This window comes from Miniopterus schreibersii, assembly GCF_964146895.1.
Source record: "Miniopterus schreibersii genome assembly, chromosome: 5".
Taxonomy (NCBI): domain Eukaryota; kingdom Metazoa; phylum Chordata; class Mammalia; order Chiroptera; family Miniopteridae; genus Miniopterus; species Miniopterus schreibersii.
In genome coordinates, this window is record NC_138106.1 from 89,308,648 (window position 1) to 89,322,626 (window position 13,979).

Below are 13,979 nucleotides of genomic sequence, written 5' to 3' on the forward strand. Positions count from 1 at the left end.
AAAGCCATTCTGTCCAGAGCTGTTGTTTGTTGGGACTTATAAAAAATACTGCTTTTATTTTACTAGTTTTCATCTGTCAATTCAGATTCTCTGCTTCTTCCTGATTTAGTTTTGGAAGATTGTATATTTCTAGGAATTTATCCACTTTTTCCAAATTGTCCAATTTGTTGGCATATAGTTGTTTATAATAATTTTTTTTACAATCTTTTGTATTTCTTTGGTGTCACATGTTACTTCTCTTTCATTTCTGGTTTATTTTGGTCGTTTCTCTTTGTTTCTCGATGAGTCTGGTTACAGGCATGTCAGTTTTGTTTATCTTTTCAAAGAACCAGCTCTTGGTTTTATTTATATTTGTACTGTTTTTTTTTAGACTGTTTTTTGCTTATTTCTGTTGTGATCTTTATTATTTTCTTTCTTCTACTCAATTTTGGCTTTGTGTTCTTTTTCCAGTTTCTTTAAGTGTAGTTAGATTATTTGAGATGTTTCATGTTTCTTGAGATACACCTGTACTGCTATTAATTTCCCTCTTAGGACTGCTTTCCCTGTGTCCCACAGATTTTGGGTTGTTGTGTTGTTTCAGGATATCTTTTGATTTCTTCCCTGATTTCATTATTAACCCATTTATTCTTTAGTAACATATTTTTTAGCCTCATTGGCTGTGTTTTTCAGTTTTCTGCTTGTGATTGATTTTGAGTTTCATAACGTTATGGTCAGAGAAGATACTTGATATGATTTCAGTCTTCTTAAATTTATTGAGACTTGTTTTGTGCCCTCACATGTGGTCTATCCTAGAAAATTTTCCATGGGCACCTGAAAAGAATGTATATTCTGCTGCTCTGGGGTGAAATGCTCTGAAGTTATTAATTAAATCCATCTGATCTAGTGTGTCCTTTAAGGCTGCCGTCTCCTTGTTGATTTTCTGTCTGGAAGATCTATCCATTGATGTCAATGGGGTGTTCAAATCCCCCACTATAATTGTATTACTGTCAGTCTCTCCCTTTATGGCCATCAATGTTTGCTTTTAGTATGTAAGTGCTCCTGTGTTGGGTGCATAAATGTTTATAAGGGTTATATCCTCTTATCAGATTACTTCCTTTATCATTATGTAGTGTCTTTTGTCTCTTACTATAACCTTGGTTTTAAATATTTTGTCAGATACAAGAATTGCTACCCCAGCTTTTTTTTCCTTTTCTTTTCCATTTGTATGAAGTATCTTTTCCCAGCCCTTTACTTTTATTCTATGTGTACCTTTCCTTCTGAGGTAGGTTTCTTAAAATCAGCATATACATGGGTCTTGTTTTTCATTCATTCAGCTATGCTGTGTCTTTTGATTGCAGCATTTAAGCCATTTACATTTAAAGTGATTATTGGTAGGTATGCATTTATTGCTATTTTATTTTTTTAATTATGTGCCTCTGTTGCTGTTTTCTTCTCCTTCTCCCCTCCTCTCCCCCTCCCCTTTCCTCCCCTGCCCCTACTCTCCCCTTCTGCCTTCTTCTTCAAGTTAATATTTCTTATAATACTGGTTTGGTGGTAACAAACTCCTTTAGCTTTTTCTTGTCTGGAAATTCTTTATTTCTCCTTCAATTTTAAATGATAGCTTTGCCCAGCCGGGCGTGGCTCAGCGGTTGAGCGTTGACCTAGGATCCAGGCGACTGGGGTTCGATTCCTGGTCAGGGCACATGCCCAGGTTGTGGGCTCGATCAATGACTCTCTCATCATTGATGTTGCTATCTCTCTCCCTCTCTTTTCCTCTCTCTGAAATCAATAAAGATATATTTAAAATAAATAAAATAAATAAATGATAGCTTTGCTGGGTAAAGTAACCTTAGTTTTAGGTCCTTGCTTTTTATCAGTTTGAATATTTTATGCCACTCCCTTCTGGCCCGATATGTTTCTGTTGAGAAATCAGCTGACAGTCTTATGGGAGCTCCCTTGTTGGTAACTGACTTTCTCTTGTGGCTTTTAAGATTCTCTTTTTATCTTTAACTTTTACAATTTTAATTATGATGTATCTTGGTGTGAGCCTCTTTGGTTTCACCTTGTTTGGAACTCTGCACTTCCTGGACTTGTATGTCTTTTTCCTTCTCCAGGTTATGGAAATTTTCAGTCATTATTTCTTCAGATAGGTTCTCTATCCCTTGCTCTCTCTCTTCTTCTTGTACCCCTACAATGAATATATTGTAACACTTCGTGTTGTCCCAAAAGTCCCTTAAACTGTCCACATATTTAAATTAGCTTTTCTTTTTGCAGCTCTGATTGGGTGTTTTATTCTACCTTTTGTTCTGAATAGTTGATTTGATCCTCTGCTCCATACTGTTTATACTGGAAGAATTCTTTCCAGTCTATTCTTTATTTTAGGTATGACATTCTTCATTTCTTACTGGTCTTTTTTTATGGTTTCAATGTCCTATTTCATGCTGTTGAGCATCCTTATAATCATTACACTGAACTCTATATATGATAAAATACTACCATTTCATTTAGCGCTGCTTCTAGAGAATTCACTTGTTCCTTAATTTGTGGCCCGTTTCTTTGTCTTCCCATTTTGGCTGCCTCTTTGTGTTTGTTTCAATGAATTAGGTAGATTTGTTATGACTCCCAGTCTTGGTTGGGTGGCCTTATGTAGTTGACCTCTGGGAACCACTGGCTTTGTCTTCCTGATCAATGTTCTAGTGTGTGTTATGTGAACCCTCTTGTAATTGAATCTTAATTGCTATTGTCTTGTTTGTGCATGAGATCCACCCTCAGGCTGGCTGACAGTGAGGCTCAGCCCCCAACACAGCGTGCAGGCTGCTGTGCAGGTGCTGATCACATGAAGCAGAATTTACCTCAGCGGGGTTTTGTGCCTGCCAAGATCTCCCTGTGAATATGCTTTGTGAAGGTTATTGAATCCTGCTCTGTTGTCGTCTGGAGCTGGCCACTGGTGTATTGGTTCTGGGCCTCTTCAAAGGGACTTTGGTGCAGGCCAATGTCAGATGCTGTCTGTGACTGGCCCTGGGTAATGTGTTTGGAGCTGTGAGTGATCCACAGCTTGTGACTTCCTCTGCTGAGCCTAGGTGTCTGTGGAAAGGACCAAGCTGTGCACCAAGGACTGCTTTTACTAGTCCCAGGCCCAGGAGTAGGTCAGACAAAGAGTCAAAGAACCCAGAGATCTGCCTCTGCCTCTGCCTGTCTGTTAGACTCAAGTCACTTAAAGAGACTTGGTGTGTGCTCCTCAGCAGGTGTAAGCTCCACAGTGTGGGTTAAGAGGAATTCCAATGGGTGAGGCTATTGCTTTCCTCCAAGGCTAATGCTGCATGGATGGGAAAGCTCTGCCTGAGAAAGATAGATTCTGTAGTATAGGGGAATGACTCGGCACAGGAATCCTGGCAGCTGTCCTCTCAGTTCTCTCCCCAGAGCCACCAACCCCAGACTCTCCTCATGCAGCTCGAGTCCAATCTGATCTCCCTCTGCCAGAGCCCACGGTGAATGGCTGTGAACAAAATCTTATGCATTAGTTGTTTAAGAGGGTTCTTTTGTTTCTAGGTGTCTCTCTGTGGTGGACAGAAACCTTGTGGCTTTTCAAAGCCAGATGTTATGTGGATACTTTTCCTGGCTCTGGTACTCTGGGGTGGGGCACCTGGCTTGGGGTTTAGACCCCAGACTTCTTAGGGGGAATGCCCCACAGCTGAGCTATCCCTCCGTGCCTTCAGCCTGTGGGAGCTCAGCCAGTGCTCTCATGCTTCCTCACCTCCTAGCAGTCTCGATAGGGTTTCTTCTTTAAGTCCTTGGTTGTATGGCTTCTCTCCAGATAGTTTTCAGTTAGTTATTCAGGATGATTGTTCTATACTTTAGTTGTAATTCTAGTTTGGTCCTGGGAGGAGGTGAGTATAGCTTCCACCTAATCCGCCACCATCTTGGATCTACCAATATATATGATATTTTTAAAACCACATTTTTATGCTTTTAAAGTCCTATCCTTTTCTGTGATTTGAAATTACCTCTCCTTCCTTTGAGATTTTTAACAATAAAAGTATACATATACATACATACATACATAAAATACTGTAATCCAGCTGGAAATTATTTTGATGTATCATATAAAGTGGCAATGTAAATGGAGTTTTCTTTTTCTGTATAGCAAATTATCATGAAATGTTGGCCAGTGGACAGTTACCAGAACTGACCAGCCATCCTGAGAAAACATTTGTAAGAAAGTAGCTATTCCTTACCCACATCAAGGAGTCAGTCAGAATTTTCTCTGCCTAGATGTGGGTCTCATACTTTTGATCTCTAATCATCTATTCATATTGTATTTTCCAGCATAGTGTGGGGTTTTCTGAGGAGGGTGTCCTGTGTTCTCTTTTCTAGGATGTGACCTTGTTCCTGCCTGAATGGGAGGATGGGCATTTCTACCTTGCCAAGTACTATGACAAATTGATGCCCATGGTCACAGACAACAAAATGGAAAAGCAGGGCGATCTCATTCGGTATATCGTCCTTCATTTCGGAAGGTGAGTGTGAGAATTGTGAGTTTGCTGATTAAATACGTCTGGGTGACTGTTGACATTGAACTGTTATTACAGATCTTAGCATATTCAGGTTGTTTTCTGCTTTACCACTGATTCAACCTATCACATTAGATGAGATGTTAAATTTTTCTGTATCAATTTTTTCTTCCCTTTAAAAAAAACTATTTTAATGGAATAAGGCATGCATATTTTTTTAAATTCAATAGTACCAAGTATACCCAATGAAAATTATATGTCCTTCCCAATTCAGACCCTCATCTTCTGAGTCCCCCTCCCTAGAATTCCAGAAAACCCTAAATCTAATATATTTAATGGTTGTATTTAATTGACAGTGGAATCTTTCCTTCTAGCCCATTTAACTAAGCAGTAGTATATGTATGAAAATGGTTTTGACATCAGACTTGTAGAAAAAGCTTATCTCTTAATCTAGATAACAGGTGAAATATAACTTAATTTCATATATTAGTATATTGTAGCCAAATAGTGTATTATCTCATGCCTACTGTTTATTTTGTTACGAAGTATTAATTCCTAAGAAGTACTAGTGACATTCCATTCATTCTTTTTATTTTGCTCATTTCCATTGCTTTTCATTGGGTATACTTGGTACTATTGCTTCAGAGCAATAAATCTCTTTGAAGTTGCCTATTAGTAGGTATTTTCACTTCTCAGTTTAATATTTTCAGGAACCAAAGCAATATTTGGTCATCAGTGATGGGATTGCAGTATTAGCCCAGCCTTTCTTCCCAAAAAGGAATTCCAAGTTTTATAAAATCCAAACCTAATTTTATTTATTAATGATTATTAATTGCTTGTTATTGAGGCAGAATTTCTGGCATATTGGCCTTTTGAAATGGAAGCATGAGCAGAGGGTATTTTTCTTTTCTAAAATATGTAATATGTAATAGGTTTCATTTACTCTTTAGTATTAGTATATATTATGTGTATTGGTATACAGAATTTAATACATTTCTTCTAAAACGAAGTTATTTAGAGTCTTTGTGCATAACACTTAGGTATAGTGTGAGATATTTATAAATATAGTTTAAGAAAGTAAGACAGTTTTCGAACATTTTATCTGTAGTAGTTTCACTAAAACATTTGGATGCTTAAAGGGGAGTACAGTCAGCAATCGAGATTTATTTATATCCTCAGAATGATTGAATTACTGTGTTATTACTAATTAAGTATCAATATTTTCCCTCAGGGAACTCCAATCCAGTTAGAGAAACTTTAAGCACATGAAACATTTAAATAATGGTGCATAATAGAATGTGTGATCAGGTATCAAAATAAATATTATAAATATCTTTTTGATATTTGTAAGATACCAAAAATGAACCAAATGATTCCAGAATTTTGGGCAAATCTGAAGTCAAAACCCAAGCCCCTGGCTTCATGATTTGAAAAGTATACCTGTTTGTATTGCATTGCTACAGAAGTCTGGTAGGCCTCATGAAGAAGGTAGGATTTGAAAGATAATTAAATTTAAGAAGGAGGGGGCATTACTAACTTTTTATAGATTTGGCAGAGAAATGGGATTTGAATGGTTTATTCAGAGGATAGTGAGGAAATTGGACTTGATGGAAGATGTATGCTGGTGAGTTGTAAGAGACTAAGATTGGAAAGTTATAAAGAAACAAGATTGTGAATACTTGAATCCTAGGCAGAGTCGTTCATATGGTCTTAATATATAGGTAGTTGATTACTGTTTTTGAACAGGGAGAGAGCATGATAAAACTAGAATTTAAGGAATGTTAGCACAGAATTTATTAAAGGGAAGAAATGTAGAATTAGAGAGACTAAGTTATTACAACTTTCCAAAAACTGAGTGAGTGGGTATGGCCCAGGTTTATGGCCATGTAATGCAATCGGCACAGATCCTAAGGACAATTTGAAAGAAGTATTGACAGAATTTTGACTAGGTCATAACTTATCTTAATTTTGGTACAGGCAGTGTAGAGCTTAATGAAGAATATAGTAGGAAAAAATGGAGAGAGAGGAGTCAAAAGATAACTTCGACTGGGAAGAAATAATGATACTGTCATTTTTGTCAGAAGGATATATGTTACTCAAGAATAGTTTAAATCTTAAAACTTTAATGTATATAACATAAACAAAGAACAGAGTGTTAATAATATCTTCTCTGGATGATTGCAGGTCTCTCCAGTATGGAAATCAATTCATATATCAGTCAATGCCACGGATGTTATCACTATGGCTTGATTTTGGTGCTAAGGCATATGAATGGGAGAAAGGTATAATTTTGTATATAAAATTTTAAGAAACCAAGAATTATAATTTTTATATGAAGTCAGATTTGGCTTGACAGTTTAACTTATTAAAAGCTTGGAATGAATTTGATAAGATTTTACACATTTTTAAAAAGTCATCTGTAATTGAAAAATAAATTTTAAAATTGTTTTATATAAGTATGAACAAGAAACTGAATGTTAAAAGGGGAAAGACTGCCCTGGCCAGTGAGGCTCCATTGATTGGGCATCATCACCTGCACGTACACCAAGGGGTTGCTAGTGTGAATCCTGGTTGGACACACCTCGGTTGCCTATTCTGTCCCTGGTGGGAGGTGTGCAGGAGGTGGCTGATCAATTTTGCTCTCACATTGATGTTTCTCCATCTCCCTTCCTCTTTCTCTCTAAAAATCAGTAAAATAAAAATTAAAGAGGGAGAAAGACTAAACATAGACTTTTTACATTTAAATATGGTAAACTTATATCCTGTTAGTTTCAGTTGTACAACATAGTTATTCAACATTTATATACCTAACAAAGTGATCACCATGATTAGTCTGGTGCCCATCTGTCACTGGTGCCCATCTGGTGCGCATCTGTACGTAATAATATGTTACTGACCGTATTCCCTATGCTGTACATCACACCCCCTTGATTTACTTATTTTATAACTGAAAATTCGTACCTCTTACTCTCCTTCACCTTTTTTGTCCTTCCCCCCACTGCCCTCCCCACTGGCAACCATGAGTTTGTTGTCTTTATTTATGAATCTGTTTCTGTTTTGTTTTGTTGGTTTTGTTTTGTTTTTTTAAATACCTAAACATACACTTTTTAAGTGATTGCAGTTCCAGGGCCTGCAATTGAAAATCTGCTCACTCCTGAATGAAGCGTAACAGATACTGAAAAATGTTAGTTTAAGCCAAATAATGTACCATAAAAATGACAATGGATTGCGGCTTGTTCTGTTTGTTTCTAGTGAAAATTAATGGCCGTTGAATTTTTCAATTGCCTTAAATATTTTTTCCTACTTGGACAGAGAAAACTATATATATGTTAATAGATCTTTATTGATTTCAGAGAGAGGAAAGGAGAGGGAGAGAGAGAGAAACATCAGTGATGAGAGAGAATCATCCACCTGCTGCCTCCTGGACGCCCCCACTGGGGATCAAGCCCGAAACCCAGGCCTGTGCCCGACTGGATCATAGGTTGACGGTCAACTGCTGAGCCATGCTGGCCGGGCAAGAAAACTACGTTTTCACGGATTGGCACTTGACGTGGTTTTGTACATGAGACTAATACACAGTAGCCCCTCTTTACCAATGGAGGACACATTCCAAGACCCCCAGTGGCTGCTGAAACCACGGGCAGTACCAAGCCCTGATCAGCTCAGCTCTGCTGGAAACGTGGCAGCAGCTTCCCCGCTGGCAGGTGCAGCCTGTGCCGTCATTTTTATATTTTGTATTCCAAACCTATTCCTGAATCTCTGCAACCATCCCTTACTTGTAGTAAATGGCTTGGTGTCCCTCATTTCAGGGGGTCCCTTGCTGAAGTCTTTGTGGGGGTGCAGTGCTTGCCGGTGCAACATGTTCTCTCAAGAGGAACAGGTTCTCTGTTCATGTTTTTGCCCCCACAAACTTAATGTCTTTTTCTGTATCTTTTTTTTTTAATCCTCACCCGAGGATATTTTTTCTATTGCTTTTCAGAGAGAGTGGAAGGGAGAGGGAGAGAGAGAAGCATCTATGTGTGTGTGTGTGAGAGAGACAGACAGACAGACAGACAGGGAGAGGAGAGAAACACTGGTCATCAGGCGGCCTCCTCCGCTCTTCCCAACCGGGCCGGGGCTGAGCCTGCAGCCGAGGTACGCGCCCTGGGCCAGGATCAAACCTGGGACCCTTCAGTCCGAGGGCTGGCCTTTTAGCCACTGAGCCAGACTGGCCACAGCCGCCTTTTCCGTCGTAACTAAGCATTTCTTAGGTACTGTGGCTGTAACTTTTGCACTTGAGATGCGATAGCAAAACTAGCACAACTTTCTATTTCCCTTCCAAACGTCATGGGTAGAAGTCTTCGTAATGTAGATGTTAGCAACCTCAGCATATGGTGTTTTCCTTCCCATATTGTTGAGAACTTTTACCTTTTCACTTGAAGCATTTTGGGGCTTCTCTTTGGCATATATGAACTGCCAGGGTCATTACTCCTGTGCTTTGGGGCCGTTAGTAAGTGAAATAAAGGTTACTTGAGCACAAGCACCACAGTACCGGAGCAGTCAGCCTGGCGAGTGAGAGGGCTACTAAGTTACCAGACACCGTGAAGATGCTGGACAAAGGGATGAATCAAGTCTTGGGGAGGACGGGCCAGGGACGGAATAAGCTTTCATCACGTTCCTCAGAATGTCCTGCAATTTAAAACTTGTGAATTGTTTATTTCTGGAGCTTTCCATTTAATATTTTCAGATAGCAGTGACTGCCGGTAACTGAAAATGTGGACAGCAAAACTGTAGATAAAGGGGATTACTTTATATCTTAAAGCTGTCTTTAAAACAAAATTTTTCTTCTGTGAAATGAACTGATATACTGTTTTATTCTATTTAAGTTATATTTTTTTAATTTTGATTTTTCTTCCAGCTGGCCGCTCTGATCGTGTACAAATGAGAAATGATTTAGCCAAAATAAACAAAGTTATCACAGAGCACACAAGTCAGTTAGCTCCATATCAGTTTTTAACTGCCTTTTCACAATTGATCTCTCGAATTTGTCATTCTCATGATGAAGTTTTTGTTGTCTTGATGGAAATTATAGCCAAAGTGTTTCTGGCCTATCCTCAGCAGGCAATGTGGATGATGACAGCTGTTTCAAAGGTAATACATTAGTCACGATCAGTGGGCTTTTTCCTTTTTATATTGCATTGATTACTTAAGGCTAATATGTAGATGCAAGTTCCAGGGTTTCTCTCTTTTTTTAAAATATATCTTTATTGATTTCAGCGAGAGGAAGGAGGAGGGAGAGAGAGAGAGAGAAACATCAATGATGAGAGAGTCATTGATGGGCTGCCTCCTGCACGCCCCCAACTGGGGATCGAGCCCACAACCGGCATGTGCCCTGACCGGGAATCGAACCCCGATCGCCTGCATCCTAGACCAACGCTCAAGCGCTGAGCCACGCCCGGCCACGCGGGTTTCTCTCTTAAATTAGGTTTGTAGTAAAACATACATTTTAAATAATCAAAAAACAAATTATAGCATTATGTTTCATTTTAAAATTTAGAAATATTTACCATTTAAAGTGAATTGACTTGTATGTTTAAGATCAAAGAATTCAGCATGCCTTTTCTTTATGAAGTATATAAATTGTTAGTGCTTGGTATAAAACAGCAACATGCTCTGGGTGGGTGGCTCAGTTGGTTGGAGTGTCATCCCATGCACCAAAAGGTTGCGGTTTGATTCTTGGTCAGAGCACATACCTAGGTTATGGATTCAATCCCGTTGGATTTGTGCCTGGGGCAACTGATCGATGTTTCTCTCTCTCCCTTCCTCTCTAAAATCAATCAAAAGCATATCCTAGGGTGAAGATTAAAAAAACAAAACAGGAAAAAAAACCCCAGTAACCTATTTTTTTTCCAGTGTTTTAATCCAAAGTGCCAGAACTATTAATACTAGATAGAAAAATTTTGTTGCATTATTAATGGAACTTTACAACTTGGTAAATGTTTGTTTAATAAATATTTTAGAGAATTTCAAAAATACACAGAGATATTAAAAGGAAAAATTCGCTCCTTTAATATTTTGATGCATTTTTATATATTTCTTTTCTATGCGTATCTTAGCCCTAATTTGGATTACATAGATATATAATTTCATATTATCACTTAAGATGGTTACCATAGAGACCACAGAGACCCTGTTTTCATGTTATTAAATATTCTTTGAAGACACAATTTTAATAATTGTATAAAATTCTATAGTAGTTAGCCTTCTGTATTTTCACTGTTGTTGATCATTAAGGTTGTGCTATTGTAATGCATTTAGACACATCTACATCTATTCTCATTTCTGATTTCTCAGGGTAGATCCTAAGAAGGGAATTCATCAGGTCATAGAATAGCAGCAAGACTATTGATTCTATTGCCAAATTGATTTGTAGAAAATTTGTATCAGTATAAACTCACCATGAATACTTTTAAAGTTGATTTTTATTAAAAGTTTTGTTACTGTTTTAAAATCTTGTATGAAATTGCGTTTGACTTTTTTTTTTTACAGTCTTCTTATCCCATGCGTGTGAACAGATGCAAGGAAATCCTAAATAAAGCTATTCATATGAAAAAATCCTTAGAAAAGTTTGTTGGAGATGCGACTCGTCTAACAGATAAGCTTCTGGAATTGTGCAATAAACCGGTATTATTATAAATCTTACTACTTTATAGACCAGTGTCAGATAATTTTATATAAAACTTCCATACGCTTTTAGCTGGTTTTCTTTCATTTGATTAAGTTAAAATTATAGCATATATTGGTATACACAGATATCAGAAGTCATCAAATTGTTTACTTTAAATATATGCAGTTTACCCTAATAAAGCTGATTTAAAAATTTCTAACATATGTCCCTCTCTCAGATATCCTCCAAATTTCTAGAAGTTCTTAATGTAAGTTCTTAATTCTTCTGAGAGTAAATTATATCCATATTTATGAAAAATAATTTCAAGTAGAGGATCTGAGATAAGCTATGCAAATACTCAGTTAATTAAAGTTGTCTCTGTGGTGGTTTTCTGTCATATCTTTAAATGTTCAAACTTATGGAAATTAACCTATGTACATGAGGGGTAAGAAGAGTGGAGGTTCGGTTTTCATTCTTTCAGTACACATTTATCACCTACCAGGAGAAAAGCGCTGAGGGAGACAAAGGTGAATAAGGCATGTTCTTCTGTCTGGAAGTGCTCATGGTCTCACAGGAAACTAAGCAGGTGGTTATTATCTAGTGTAATAACTACTTTTTTTCAGTAAATTTATGCGTAGAATATGGACATGCTTATAGGAGTGACCCACTCTTCTACTTAAGGAATTGGGGGAGAAACCCTAAAGAATGTGTAGGAAAGGCAAAGGTGGGTGTGGCTAGTTATCAGAAGGGAGAGAGATGCTTTTTACATGGTTAATAACTATATTTCTCTTTGCAGACATTCACTATTAACTGTTTATAGGTGAGAAAATACAGATTTTCCTATCTCTCACCTTCAACAATAAACATCTTGAAAGTATAATCTATTTTCCTGTCTGTATTAATTCTGTTTGATTTCTGATGCATTTGACGTTGTCAAAAACAGTGTTATGATAATAGCCAACAAGTTTCCAATTCTTTATCTGAAACCTTTGTGGCCAGCTACTTTTAGGAATTCAAAATTTTTCAGATTTTTAAATGGAATACAGTGCATTATACTTTATATTGAGCATCATAATCAGATGCATAATTAGGTATTAATTTGCTGCAAAGGATATGTGGTGCAAAAAAAAGATTTGATTTCCAGAAATGTTTGAATTTTGTAATGTCTAATAATGGGTTATAGGCCTCTGTTGTGTCCTTTAACAATCCTATGATGTAGGTATTATTATTGATTGGGTAAAAGAGTACAGAGAGGTTGAATTGAGATGATGTATTAAAAATACTTGGAAAACTACCGACTGTGGAGCCATTGTAATTAAGATGCTGTAGCAGTGACATTTAATTTTGGGTGAAACTAAGGGTTATAATTCAAGGTAAACAGAGAAATTAAGATGTACATTTTTCCCCCCCTCAGGTGGATGGAAGTAGTTCCACGTTAAGCATGAGTACTCATTTTAAAATGCTTAAAAAACTGGTAGAAGAAGCAACGTTTAGTGAAATCCTCATTCCTTTACAATCGGTCATGATACCTACTCTTCCATCGATTCCGGGCACCCATGCTAACCACGACCCGTTTCCTGGGCACTGGGCTTATATTGCAAGTTTTGATGATACGGTAAACTTCAATTTTATATAACTGTAACTATGTTTTTTAAATTTAGTTAAGTGAAAGTTTTCAAATTAAGTTTAAAAGTGTTTTTCTCAGAGACTAAGTAAATTTTATTTGCACAGAAAATGTGATTGGAAATACAGGAAAGTAAAACTCTCTTGTACTGATGAAACAAAATTAAATGATAAAAGTCGCATCTTCAGCCCAGCGTTTTGATTTTTCAGATGCTCACATTTGTTTTTAGTATGAGTATAATCTTTATTTTTTTCACATTGTGGTTTTTCCATACTCTTCTTTTGTCTTAAATATAGAGAGATCAGAAAGAAAGAAAAATCCAGTCTTTTGTTTGTATTTGGGAAGAAAGTGAAATTCAGCTAGGAAGAGCTTGACTCTTTTTTCTAAGTATGATACGTGACTGTTTTAAAGAAACGGTACTAGAGCACTTCCAAGTAAATACTTTTGAAAACAAATTTATTCCAATACTTCTGATTCAAAATATTTAACTGCTTCCGAGCCAGTTATCAAACCATGTGATGCAATCATTCTTGTTACTTATTACTTGTAGTCATGCTTTGTTTTGACTTAACATTATTAAGCTTATTTACTCACTTCTTAGGTAAACTTGATTTTGGAGGAGTTTCTTTTTTCAAAAATCAAGTTGCTTTCAATTAATAAATATTTCTTATGATGAAAGACATTTAAAAACAGTGTCTTAGCCTTTGAAGAAAGTTCCTAAAAGTATTTCAAAAATCTTTTAAACATTGAGACTACTTAAATTTAAGGCGCTACCTAAATTTGGATGTGTATGTACTTAAATTGCTAATAGAATAATCCTTTTACTTCATAGTCATTTCTTATGGGTGACAGTGTGTCTCTACTCATGAGAAACCATTCTTTTCATACATCGATCATAGATAATTAAGATAAAAAATTATTAAAAGAACAAATTGATCACATAATATAAATTACTCTCCTTTTTGTTATGTTAGGTAACGCAATATTTATAATACATACCAAAATTTATACGAAGAATTTTGACCTTAATTTCTATAAACTCATCATTGTTTAGGTGGAAGTTCTTGCTTCTCTTCAGAAACCAAAGAAGATATCTTTAAAAGGATCAGATGGAAAATTCTACATCATGATGTGTAAGCCAAAAGATGACCTGAGGAAGGATTGTAGACTAATGGAATTCAATTCCTTGATTAATAAGGTTTGGAGATGGTTTGCTTTC

At 36.7% G+C, this 13,979-nt stretch overlaps 1 protein-coding gene across 1 annotated transcript in view; it reads left to right on the forward strand.

The window, feature by feature from the left end:
* Positions 1 to 13,979, forward strand: part of ATR (ATR checkpoint kinase) — a 129,320-nt gene that overhangs the window by 102,323 nt on the left and 13,018 nt on the right. The window contains exons 36-41 of the mRNA XM_081137827.1: positions 4,354 to 4,496; positions 6,675 to 6,772; positions 9,388 to 9,620; positions 11,019 to 11,153; positions 12,551 to 12,751; positions 13,815 to 13,958. Coding sequence (XP_080993953.1) covers positions 4,354 to 4,496; positions 6,675 to 6,772; positions 9,388 to 9,620; positions 11,019 to 11,153; positions 12,551 to 12,751; positions 13,815 to 13,958 — 954 coding nt within the window. The remainder of the gene's footprint in view (positions 1 to 4,353; positions 4,497 to 6,674; positions 6,773 to 9,387; positions 9,621 to 11,018; positions 11,154 to 12,550; positions 12,752 to 13,814; positions 13,959 to 13,979) is intronic.